The sequence below is a fragment of the Quercus suber genome, unplaced genomic scaffold (genome assembly GCF_002906115.3).
Source record: "Quercus suber isolate HL8 unplaced genomic scaffold, Cork oak 2.0 scaffold_303, whole genome shotgun sequence".
Taxonomy (NCBI): domain Eukaryota; kingdom Viridiplantae; phylum Streptophyta; class Magnoliopsida; order Fagales; family Fagaceae; genus Quercus; species Quercus suber.
The window spans coordinates 193,299-207,282 of record NW_027069759.1 but is presented as its reverse complement, the minus strand read 5'-3'; the positions used below and the strand labels follow the sequence as shown (position 1 = coordinate 207,282).

Below are 13,984 nucleotides of genomic sequence, written 5' to 3'. Positions count from 1 at the left end.
AAGACTCTTCTTTTCTTTCTTTTTCTTTTTCTTTTCTTTCTTTAAAAAAAAGTTAAGAACATTTCTCACCATTGCAATACAGATATGATAAAAAGAAAAAATTCCTGTAATAACGTACACAAAAGGTCACTGAAGTTCTAAAAATATTCCTTTACATTGGATCTTCCATAAAGCCACAATAAAGAGAAAGACACATAAATAACAACAATGAAAAGACCTTGGCCCCAAAATTTTGAAATACACTTTTTTTTTTTTAAACATACCAATTGGTATCAAAACAAAATAGACATTCTTGTTTGATGATAAGTCTATTTTTTCTTCCCTTTTCTTTTTTTAATTAAAAGCATTTCTCATTATTGCAATACAAATATTGTAAAAAAGATGTTTCTGTAATAATATATTCAAAAGTCCTTGATTTCTTTCATACTTTCAAAACTGGGTCACTGCATATTTTCTGGAATGGATTGTACTAGAGTCACATGAGTCTTATTTTATGTTTTGAGTCCTTTTTCTATTTTGGTTTAAAAGTTCTTAATTACTTCTCTTTATAATTAGGAGTCTCAGTCTTTCTAGATAAAGGTTGTTTAGCAATCACATTCCTACTAGAAGTAGTGTTGGCAAATAGCCTATACAAGAGTATTCTATGTATTCAATAATAGACAGATGGCGAGATTAACTATAATAAAATTCCAGCAGCTTAAGAGTGCAATTGCCTTCTCCTACCTAAGAATGATTTTGTGTAGGAAACTAGAAGTTATTTCTAGGGTTTATCTTGCTTTGTTTCTTGTTCTATCCATGGTTTTAACTTTTAACATCTAAAGGTTATGAAGCTCATTCACTAATTACTATCCAAATTTTTTTATTACTTAACTAGGCTTACACCCTTAAACACCAACCCTAATCAAGAACCTTCAAGATTTCATCAAGAACCCTAATTTAGTGCTGAATTCCTAAAGATTCTACATCAAAATTGGCTTCTATGAGTTCTATCCTACATCACACGTGTGACATGAAAATTCAACAAGCACATACCTGTTATTATGCACAATTAAATTTTTGAAAAAAAATGTTTATCACATGATAAACTAAGGGGAAAAAAAATACTTAAAAGGGAGTACAAAATAAATAGCAGGCAATCCATAGTGTCATTCTTATAGTGTTGATTATGCAAGCAGTATTTAAACACAAGCAGGTTTTTAACGACTCCAACCTTCCCCCCAAAATACACACTAGAAAAATGCTACCATGCAACTAGTAAACCCAGTCATGTACAAGTTGCATATAAATTTCACACTCAATACTGGCTTTTCAAGCATAGCAACTAGACATATCAAAGATGAAGTTGTGCAAAACCAATCACTGAGGAGACCTCGATATTAGGAAATTATAAATACAATATATAAGATACAACAACTAATTAGCAGTCCTTTTTCTTGAGGACCATTGACAAAAAGCATAGAATTATTAGAATAGGGAAACTTGCTCCTCCTCTCCCCCAGGAAAACAAAACAAAACAAAAATAAAAAAGGTATAACCAACTAGTCCAAAATCATTAAACAGCCTAATTTTAATCAATCTGCGGGGTTAAAACACTTTATTTGAAGATTGTTAGTATGCAATTGGAAGGACTCGATAATAAATAGGTCAGGAATACTTATTAAAAATAAATAAATAGGAGAGGAATGGTTGCGTTTTTGACAAATGCAGTTTCTAGCTCACATTATGTAAACAATAACATCCACTTATTTTACAATACTGTTATGATGATCACGAGACTAAATTATAGAAGCCTACCAGACAATTCTGCGCAACTTTTCTCACTTATGTTTGTTTTCTTCCTCAATTAATAGAATTTGTTAGTGTGCTTTTCTATTGACTGAAATTTAGGGCCTGAAGTGACTGCTTTATACCAATTTTAACAATCTTATACAGTTTGAAGTGTTCAGAATTGCATGAATAACTAGTAGCATTAACAGTAAGCATATGCAATGCAGAATGTAGGTGCAAGTGCCCCATTACCTGATATGCACCCAAGAACACAACCCATCCGATCATCCCCAAACATCAAAATTAATAAACAAAGATTGTAATTTGTGGAGAACTTAAACTATCTGAAGCACATTGACCTCATGATTCTGTTTATGTAGGATATTAAAGACAAGATAGTGTAGTTATACAACTGACTGCATTATGTTAAGGTGAAGTACCCTCATTTGCTACAGAGGTCACAAAGGGTGACCGAGAATAGTCATTAGCTCATAAGGGTGCTTGATGTACATTAACATACTTCAACCCCTAACTGATGAAAAGCTATACACAGAGCACTCATTACCAGAATTACCTCCGCCAATCAATACTAAGCAAATCTGAAGGAAGTGAAGCAGGATCAAGTTCCCAACAATCTTTCAAAAGCTCTGGAGCCTCATTCCCAGAAAGCTTCCTTGCTGGAATCTGATGTGAAAACAACCGAACATCATCTCCTTCAAGACATCTAATAGCATGAGAACCAATCTCCCTTCTCTTAAACACCGTCTTGAACCCATCAACCTTCTCAAGATATGCCATGCTTAAACCATGAATCTCACTGAAATTAGTCAAAATATATATACACAAAAGGTCACCTTATGGTAGATTATGTATATGTCATGCATCCTCGTGTCATTCTAGGATAGATTGTACATGTCATTCTCACATGTCATTCTAGAATAGATTTTACCTTTGTTTCATGTCATTGCACGCATAATATATTTTCTTTAAAACCAAATGCCAAATATTTCAATTGTTATTTAAATTGTGAGATTTAAAAATTAAATTTGAAACAAGGTACTATCTTATTGGATAAGCGTTGTGAGATGTATAACACTTTTCCCTCATGTAATCGAATTTCTATATCTATGATTTTTGGTTCTAGACATTATTATTTTTAGCTTAGGAGCCCTTGGGTTTTCTGTATGGAGTCCGCGACCCCAGTCCAACCTTTCAAATTGTTTGGCACAACCCAACAAATAGGTGGAGTCGTGTTATTTTCTCTCAAGAGTGAAAGTTCTACTGAAAAATGAAAAAGTGAGGACCAAAATGGAAATAAGGTGAAAATATAGGGATAGAAAAATTCATTTTCACAATAACTTTTTATTGGATTAATATTTCAAAAATCCTATCGTTTAATTACATGTTTTCTATATTCTTAACATGTATACCAAGTTTCATAACAATCATATGTTATTTATTATTCAATCTAAAATCTCATCTTTTATACATAATTTTATATACAAAAAATTGAAATTTAAATATTTGATCGATAACATAGTTATTAATTTCATATTATTTTGAAATTTTGCAAGCATTTAGAGTCTAAGAAGAAAAAATAATTTAACAATAGATTTGTTAACATTCATATCCAATAAAAAATATTGAATAATATAACATAACTTAGAGTTAGAATATATAGGGGAGTGGTCCCTAAGTGCCCGTTTGTTTGGGCGTTTTGAGCCCAAAAGTTGGCTTTTTGAAAAAGCCAGCCCAACTTCAGTGTTTGGTGAGCACAAAACGTAACTTTTTGACAAAAGCTGCGTTTTACATTTACAAAGGAATGCGCGTTTCAGTTTATGGACATGTTTCGGTCCATAAACTAAAAGCTGGAGTGGGCGTTTATAATGTATCCGTTGAAGTGAGTGCAATTACCAAAATTACCCTTCAATTACAACAACAACAGCAGATCAAGAACCGAAAAAAACAGAAAAAAAAAACAGCAGATCAAGAACAGTAGCTGGAGTGAGTGCAATTACAACAACAACAGCAGATCAAGAACAGAAAAAAAAAAATTAGAACAATAAATGATCAAGAAAAAAAAATAGAAGCCGATCTGATAGGAGGAGCAGCGGTGGCGGTGTGGTGGAGCAAAGACGATTTCTCCTTTCTCTCCATGCGTGTCTACGTGTGTTTGAAGATAATGACACCAGAAAGCAAGATTATGGAATCAAGTATTACAGAGAGAGCTAGAGAATTTATGGAATCAAGTAAAAAAAAAAAAAATAAATAAAGAGAGAGAGCAGAGAATGAGAGAGCCATGAAAGGAAGGCTCTGGAATCACGTTTGGTAAATGAAGAGAAAGAAGGCTCTGGAATATAAAGGAAAAAGAAAGATGAAGGTCCTTGGGTATACGTGTGTGGTGGATAAAATGCAAGAGAAAAAAAAAAAAAGGAAAAAAGAAAAGAGTAAACGTATGGATAAAAGAAGTCAAACAATTAGAAATTACAATTTAAAAATATTACAATAATATTTTCACAATATTTTCACAATAAATTTTAAGTAATTAGCTAATATTGATAAGTAAAAATATAATTTCAGTGGTGGGTTTAAATTAGAACTAGTAACAACTTTCCATATAAAATTTTGTTATGATTATTGTGAAAGTATTGCAAAAAAATATTGTAGATGTAACACTTTTTGTTGAAAAATATAATTGTTGAGAATGAATAGAAAAAGAAAAAATAAATATTAAAAAAGAATAAATTTGATTAAAAAATAAAGATTAAAAAAGTGGATAATCAAAAAGTAAATGTCACAGTTGATTGTCCAAACAATACAAAAATTTGTCTAACCTGCTGAAGATGCTCTTATATATACATTGTCCTTTTTGGTAATTTATTCCTCAAACTGCCACTTTTATAAATACTAGCCAAACACTCAGCTTTTTCAAAAAGCACTTTTAACAGTTTTTACCAAACACTCAGCTTTTTGAAACTCCACTTTTTCATTATGCACTTTTTAAAAACTCAACTTTTTCATTATGTACTTTTACAAAAAGCTGAACCAAACTCACCCTAAATCACACTCCGCGGGTCATAGAACATATACTCATTAAAGAGTAGAACTGTCCAGGGAAATGGACCCATACCATGATCCTGGGCCCAATAAATAAACTAAGGTCTGACAACAAAAGTGGCTTGCATCCCTGAATTGACGCAAGATAATATATGACCCTTAGACAAAGATAGCCTAGGAGCTTGATGCCGATGAAGTAGCCGGCAACAAACACAGCCCCATAAGGACCGCCCAAGGTTCCTAGGTAAATAACCCTGAAGACAAGCAACAATCACCTTTGCATTAATTAGACATTCCTAGCTGGTATAACTGCATTTATTACTAAATGACTGGCCTAAATAGTTTTTCATACTCCAAAAATCCATTTTCGTCGTCAAAAGAGAAGAGGAAACACCCGATGGGACAAGTATCTCTTGACGCACATTATGACAGTCCACTAATGATAAGAGGGCTTAGGGGTATAAATAGAGAGGAGAAACATACATAGAAGGGGCAGAAAAACTTAGAGAGAGGAGCTTAGAGGAACACTTGTATTTGCCTTTAGATGGATGTATCCTTGGCAAGATTAATTCCAAGCCGTTTATCAATAATAAGTTCGTACCATTTAATTTCTATTCTTGTTAATTTCTATTCTTGTTCTAACCTCCCAATGTGGATTATACATCTTCCACTCATTACAAATTAGTTTTGATGATCAAATTCTGATTAGCGTTTCATTTTGTTAGTTAGTTTTTGACCCCGACAATACATACACACACACACACACGAGGTGCATAGTTGTATAACAAAAGTTCTCCTAAAGAATTAGATGATAAAAAGAATTACAAATTGAAAAGAAAGAGAATCAATAAAATTTACAAACAAACAAATATCATTAAGACCATAGGACCAAGAGTGCAAGAGCATTCAAACAAGGATCTCACAATCCAGGACTCCCAACACCATAACTGATTACCGCACAACGTTAAATGTATGATTGATCCTCTCGCTCCATATTGCCCACGCTAGAATAACGAGGCTATAATCCAAACAAAATACCTATGATGTTAAACAGTAGAGGATGTACACAACCTTCTTAGGCATCATCCAACGTACCCCAAACATATAGTAAGAACAAATGACAAGACTACCAAGTCTCAGGCTATTCCACAATTATAACAAATGTTCCATTGCTGCACTACTTTATTTGCACATGCAACACAAATCTACCAAAACAATTCCTCTTTTAACAAGGGTTCACCTGTCAAAAAAATTCCCTTTGTTTCTGTCTAGATAAAGAGCAACTATCTTTGGAGTCTTTGTGCACCAAAGACTCTTCCATGGAAAGCTATTACCATTGGAATCTCTTAGATCCCCTCAAAGAGCTATTACCATGAAACAGGTTTTAATGAACCCTGTTGGAAGAAGATCCAGAATGACCATAATAAGAATAGAGAATCAAAATAACGAATGAGTTTGCATCAAAACAAAATAGATATTCTTGACTTCTTGTTTGATGCTAAAGAATCTTCTTTTCTTTTCCTTTTTCTTCTTCTTCCCTTATTTTTATTTTTAAATTAAGAACATTTCTCATCATTAACAGATATAATAAAAGAAAATGTTTCTGTAATAAATATAAACAAAAGTCCTTTAAGTTCTAAAAACTTTCCTTTAATTGGATCTTCCATCCTTTCTAATACCACACTAAAGCCACAACACTACGAAAGACCTTAGTCCCAAAATTTCAAAATACACTTTTTTTCTATAAGTATTATACCAATTGGTATAAAAACAAAATAGATATTCTTGTTTGATGCTAAGACTCTTCTTTTCTTTCTTTAAAAAAAAGTTAAGAACATTTCTCACCATTGCAATACAGATATGATAAAAAGAAAAATTTTCTGTAATAACGTACACAAAAAGTCACTGAAGTTCTAAAAATATTCCTTTACATTGGATCTTCCATAAAGCCACAATAAAGGGAAAGACACATAAATAACAACAATGAAAAGACCTTGGCCCCAAAATTTTGAAATACACTCTTTTTTTTTTTTTTTTTTTTTAACATACCAATTGGTATCAAAACAAAATAGACATTCTTGTTTGATGCTAAGTCTATTTTTTCTTCCCTTTTCTTTTTTTAATTAAAAGCATTTCTCATTATTGCAATACAAATATTGTAAAAAAGATGTTTCTGTAATAATATATTCAAAAGTCCTTGATTTCTTTCATACTTTCTAAACTGGGTCACTGCATATTTTCTGGAATGGATTGTACTAGAGTCATATGAGTCTTATTTTATGTTTTGAGTCCTTTTTCTATTTTGGTTTAAAAGTTCTTAATTACTTCTCTTTATAATTAGGAGTCTCAGTCTTTCTAGATAAAGGTTATTTAGCAATCATATTCCTACTAGAAGTAGTGTTGGCCAATAGCCTATACAAGAGTATTCTATGTATTCAATAATAGACAGATGGCGAGATTAACTATAATAAAATTCCAGCAGCTTAAGAGTGTAATTGCCTTCTCCTACCTAAGAATGATTTTGTGTAGGAAACTAGAAGTTATTTCTAGGGTTTATCTTGCTTTGTTTCTTGTTCTATTTATGGTTTTAACTTTTAACATCTAAAGGTTATGAAGCTCATTCACTAATTACTATCCAAATTTTTTTATTACTTAACTAGGCTTACACCCTTAAACACCAACCCTAATTAAGAACCTTCAAGAACCCTAATTTAGTGCTGAATTCCTAAAGATTCTACATCAAAATTGGCTTCTATGAGTTCTATCCTACATCACACGTGTGACATGAAAATTCAACAAGCACATACCTGTTATTATGCACAATTAAATTTTTGAAAAAAAATGTTTATCACATGATAAACTAAGGGGAAAAAAAAAAAAAAAAACTTAAAAGGGAGTACAAAATAAATAGCAGGCAATCCATAGTGTCATTCTTTTTTTTTCTTTTTTTTTTTTTTGATAGGTAAGAAAAAACATATTAAAAAACTGCTAGATGCAAAAAAAGCACCAGCAGGGCAAATTACAAAAAGGAAGAAAAAGCAAAGACATAAAAAACTTAAATTACAAAGAAAGAGAGCTAAGGAAAAGAGGAAGAGAGTCACTAGATATGAGTCCCCAAGCCCTAGCCCAATCAAACAGAGAACCAGAAAAGAAAGCATGCATTTGGTCCTCAGATCTATCCAAATTCTCAAATGTCTGTCAATTGCGTTCCTTCCAAATACACCACATCAAACACAATGGAACTAAGTACCAAATGTAAGATGAATGCTTCCCCAACCAATTCCACCAACTAAAAAGAAAATCTGACACCGTAAATGAGGAAACCTAAGAAATCCCAAAAATCTTAAAGACAAAGCACCACAGCCGATAAGTCTTTCCACAATGTAACAACAAATGATCCACTGTCTCACCACAGTAACGACACATAATACACCAGTCAACAAAATCAAAGCCTCTAAGCCGCAAGTTATCACCCGTGAGGATCTTATCCCATGGCTGTCCAAAGAAAGAAAGAAACGCGCCAGAGAGCCTTAACTTTCCAAATACCTTTCCAAGGAAAAACAACAGAAGAAGGGCCATGTAACTTATGATAATATGAACGGATAGTAAAATCCCTGTTTTTGGTCAACTTCCATCTCAACCGATCACCAACAGTCCCTGAAGGTAAATTGGCTGCCAAGAATCGAAAGAAATCAACCACCACAGCAGCCTCCCAATCATTAGGATCTCAATTAAAACGAACATTCCAAGTTCTCCCATCCCCTGCTCCTTGACTTATCAAAGATGATTCTACTGAAGTATTTAAAAATGCTTCAGGGACTCCAACCTTCCCCTGCTCCCATAGTGTCATTCTTATAGTGTTGATTATGCAAGCAGTATTCAAACACAAGCAGGTTTATAACGACTCCAACCTTCCCCCCAAAATACACACTAGAAAAATGCTACCATGCAACTAGTAAACCCAATCATGTACAAGTTGCATATAAATTTCACACTCAATACTGGCTTTTCAAGCATAGCAACTAGACATATCAAAGATGAAGTTGTGCAAAACCAATCACTGAGGAGACCTCGATATTAGGAAATTATAAATACAATACATAAGATACAACAACTAATTAGTAGTCCTTTTTCTTGAGGACCATTGACAAAAAGCATAGAATTATTAGAATAGGGAAACTTGCTCCTCCTCTCCCCCAGGAAAACAAAACAAAACAAAACAAAAATAAAAAAGGTATAACCAACTAGTCCAAAATCATTAAACAGCCTAATTTTAATCAATCTGCAGGGTTAAAACACTTTATTTGAAGATTGTTAGTATAGATTTGGAAGGACTCGATAATAAATAGGTTAGGAATACTTATTAAAAATAAATAAATAGGAGAGGAATGGTTGCGATTTTGACAAATGCAGTTTCTAGCTCACATTATGTAAACAATAACATCCACTTATTTTACAATACTGTTATAATGATCACGAGACTAAATTATAGAAGCCTATCAGACAATTCTGCGCAATTTTTCTCACTTATGTTTGTTTTCTTCCTCAATTAATAGAATTTGTTAGTGTGCTTTTCTATTGACTGAAATTTAGGGCTTGAAGTGACTGCTTTATACCAATTTTAACAATCTTATACAGTTTGAAGTGTTCAGAATTGCATGAATAACTAGTAGCATTAACAGTAAGCATATGCAATGCAGAATGTAGGTGCAAGTGCCCCATTACCTGATATGGACTCAAGAACACAACCCATCCGATCATCCCCACACATCAAAATTAATAAACAAAGATTGTAATTTGTGGAGAACTTAAACTATCTGAAGCACATTGACCTCATGATTCTGTTTATGTAGGATATTAAAGACAAGATAATGTAGTTATAAACTGACTGCATTATGTTAAGGTGAAGTACCCTCATTTGCTACAGAGGTCACAAAGGGTGACTGAGAATAGTCATTAGCTCATAAGGGTGCTTGATGTACATTAACATACTTCAACCCCTAATTGATGAAAAGCTATACACAGAGCACTCATTACCAGAATTACCTCCGCCAATCAATACTAAGCAAATCTGAAGGAAGTGAAGCAGGATCAAGTTCCCAACAATCTTTCAAAAGCTCTGGAGCCTCATTCCCAGAAAGCTTCCTTGCTGGAATCTGATGTGAAAACAACCGAACATCATCTCCTTCAAGACATCTAATAGCATGAGAACCAATCTCCCTTCTCTTAAACACCGTCTTGAACCCATCAACCTTCTCAAGATATGCCATGCTTAAACCATGAATCTCACTGAAATTAGTCAAAAATTGATGAAAAGCTATACACAGAGCACTCATTACCAGAATTACCTCCGCCAATCAATACTAAGCAAATCTGAAGGAAGTGAAGCAGGATCAAGTTCCCAACAATCTTTCAAAAGCTCTGGAGCCTCATTCCCAGAAAGCTTCCTTGCTGGAATCTGATGTGAAAACAACCGAACATCATCTCCTTCAAGACATCTAATAGCATGAGAACCAATCTCCCTTCTCTTAAACACCGTCTTGAACCCATCAACCTTCTCAAGATATGCCATGCTTAAACCATGAATCTCACTGAAATTAGTCAAAAATACAACTATGTCATAGCACCGCTTATCTTTAGCAGAGAGGTTTCTTCCTTCTGCATCAACAGCAGCATCGTTATAAAGTGCCCACACTGAGCCCTTCCTCGGATAAATTCTATAAACCTCCCTTGCTGCTCGTTCACAATCCACAATATGTGAAAAGACATTCACTGAGTTAATGGAAGTCTTCCTAGCAACCTTAAATCTTCCACAAGAAATATGAAATCCCATTTTCTCCCAAATTATAAGCCCCTCATCCCCATTACTTTGAAAATCCAACCAACTCATCATCACCTCAAAAGGATTGACCGAAACAACTTCATCTATCAAACCATAATGCCTCGGCATTCCATCATCATCATCATAGATAGCCCACACTTGCCCTCTCTTAAAACTTTTCTCTACTCTATCCTTATCAAAATCATAATAGTCTGAATCCTCCACTGACATAATCTCCAAATCCCCACTTCTAGAATCCTTGCGCCTTTCAATTTCCAAGCCCACGCCCTTCTTCCTGTGCCTCTCAATTTCTAAATCTCCACGTTTAGAATCCCTACTCTTCTTCAAATCTCCATGCCTCTCCTTCTCCTTCCTCTTTTCTCTTTCATTCTTCTCCTTTTCCTTTGACTTCAATTTCATCCTCTCTTGATGTGCCTTTTGCTTTGCTTCCAACTGCATCTCCGCCAATGTCATCATTTCCTCCCCAGTTTTCGCCCTCTTCGGCATTGACCTCTCTAACACATCCCCAACAGTCCTCATTCTCTTCAAACCCGAATTCCTCAATCTCCCACCACTCCATATACCTCTATCATCACCATCACCATCACCATCCTCATCATCATCCTCTTCCCTTTCCAATTCCCCACTTGTCACTCCGCCACCTCCGTGCAATCCCCCCTTAACATTCACACTTCCCAAATTCACACCACTACCCCTTTTTCCCTTCACACCACAGACACTTGTCAAATTCTCAACACTACCCATTTTCCGATTAGAACCCAACTGCTCAAAACTCCTGACAAGACCCAAATTTCTCTTCCTCAACCTCTCACTCCGAACCCTAGTTTCCTCCACAGCATCATCGCCATCATTGGTCTCAACCTGCACAGCCAAAAAGCTCTTCCTACAACTAGGACACACCAAACTATGACCCAAATACTTTTTCTCAAACTTGTGCAACAAACGGCACGTGGAACAAGCGGTCCAGAAAGTGTCCAGAACTGCAGGAGCAGCAGCATTGACATTGACATTGTCATCCTGAATCCTAATCCTAAGCTTCATATCATACTCTTTCCTACGAATCTTATCGGACAAGAACCGAAAGGCGTCGCCGACGAGCTTAAAGGCCTCTTCGGAGCCGGCATAAGGGTTCTTGTCAGGGTGAAGAAGCAAGGCAAGTTTTTTGTACTGTTTTTTAATGGTGTTAATGTGAGCAAAAGGTTCTACCTGGAGGATGGTGTACCAATCAGAATCAGGGGAGCGGAGGATCTTGAAGGATGTGACCATCTCCGAGAGCCCATCCAGGTTGGGGGCTAGCCGAAGGGCTCGCTTCGCGTACTTGAGGGCGGACTTCAGGTTCGACTTCTTGTATTTCGTCTCTGCTATGCTTTTCAGACGCAGCGCTTCTTCCTCTTCTTCAGGACCCCCCATTTCTCTTATCTCTAATCTCTGGGACTCACTCACTGACTGAAACAACAGCAATTGGTTTGGGTGAGGAAGATATATCAGGGTTTTGGGAGTGAGCCTAGAATGAAATAATAACGAACATTCCAGCAGAGATACAAACTTTATTACATAAAATTTTATAAACCGGATTGGTTATTAGGAAATAAAAAAAAGTGTTATTGTAAATTTCGGGGAGGTCTGGTAAAGTGTTCTTTTATGCTTGAATAAAATATTTGAAGTTTAATTTTTGTTTATATCAAAAATTAATTGGTGTTTTGATCTGATAATAAAAAGTTAGCTATATTAACACTTTGTAGAAATATTGTAAAATTGTTTGTGTATTAGCATTTCTCAAAAAATAATAATAATAATAAATTAATAATAATAATAATAAAATCATTCGTAAGCAATATGTTTACAATAATACTTAAGTGACAAATTGTTATTAGTTGTTATAATTAAGTAAAAAAGTAATTTAGGTTATGAATTTAAATTAGAACTAATAACAATTTACTACTTCTAATTTATTATGAAAGTGTTATGAAAATGTTTTAGAAAAAATGTAAGGTAAATAATATGAATAATGTTTAATTTCACTTTACAAATAATAATAATAATAATAATAATAATAATAAATTTGACTAATCCCTATAAAAAAATTTTGATTAATCAAATTATTTGTTCTATGTCTACAAATATATATATATATATATATTTTAGATATCCTTTAGGGGATTGGAGTCCGGTTCCTTAAAGGATATCTTTTTTTTTTTTTTTTTCTTATCCTTAGAAGCATGATGCCTTCCCGCACGATATCATTTAGGGAACCGGGCTCTAATCCCCTACAGCGTTTCTCGAGAAAGTTTGGATCCTCGGGAGACAACCTTTATTCGTCATTATTTGTTCTTGTCCTCATCCCTTTGCTTTACAAGCTTATCTTACTGTTCAACCCTCTTCAGGCTACTCTACATTCTTGGGCATGGCCTACAGCCCAATATTCCTACTTGGCTCATTTATCCTTACAATATATATATATATATGTGTGTGTGTGTGTAGGGTTGGGTTTAAGTTACAACTGGTGTAACTTTAAGTGATGTTACACCACTCAATATTTTGTAATTGGATGCGAATTTTAAGAAATCCACAGTTGGATTACATTATCTTCATATATTCTCTATGCTTGCAAAATTTCGAGGTGATAAAAAATTAATAGTTATGTCATCAATCAACTATTTAAATTCAAATTTTTGTATTTTAAAATAATGCATAAAAGATGAGTTTATGGATTAAATGATAAATAACATCCAATTGGCATGAATGTTAAGAACATATAAAACATGTAATTTAACAGTGAGATTTTCAAAATATGAATTTTATAACAAGTTCTTGAACTCAACCCATATATGTACATATATATATATATATATGTATGTATATATACAAAGTTGACTCATTTCTCATCTCTTGTAAATTCCTATTAATTATTAAATTCACATGACTCATTTTATCACATTTTTAATCCACAGTGCTAATAAAAACATAAAGTACCAAATTTAGAATTTCATAAAGGTAATAATAATACATATAGAATTTAATAGGCTTGAAATAGTGTGGGTTATCCTTCGCATCAATGTGTATAGCTTGAAATAGAGACTCCTCATATTTTTAACATTAGTCAACGTTTCTTGTGATTTGTAACAATTGTGTATAACTACCACTACTCTTTTGTTAATATTTCTCGATAAGTTGATTCAGCTAATACTACAAGGTCATATTAATAGTTAGAATGCCAGAACAAGATTCTCGAAGAATTTGCTCAATTCTACCTTAGCAAAAGACCAAGATCCAATGTTCACTTGCTTCACATAGAACCAATTGGAAAAAAGGAGGGGA

The 13,984-nt window shown here is 33.9% G+C and overlaps 1 protein-coding gene across 1 annotated transcript; it reads right to left on the bottom strand.

Moving 5' to 3' along the window:
* Window positions 1-10,133: 10,133 nt before the first annotated feature.
* Window positions 10,134-12,214, bottom strand: LOC112023913 (uncharacterized). Its single transcript, XM_024056538.2, has one exon. It carries the CDS (start codon window positions 12,074-12,076, stop codon window positions 10,169-10,171), a length of 1,908 nt encoding a protein of 635 aa, XP_023912306.2. The 5' UTR covers window positions 12,077-12,214; the 3' UTR covers window positions 10,134-10,168.
* Between the last annotated feature and the right edge of the window lie 1,770 nt (window positions 12,215-13,984).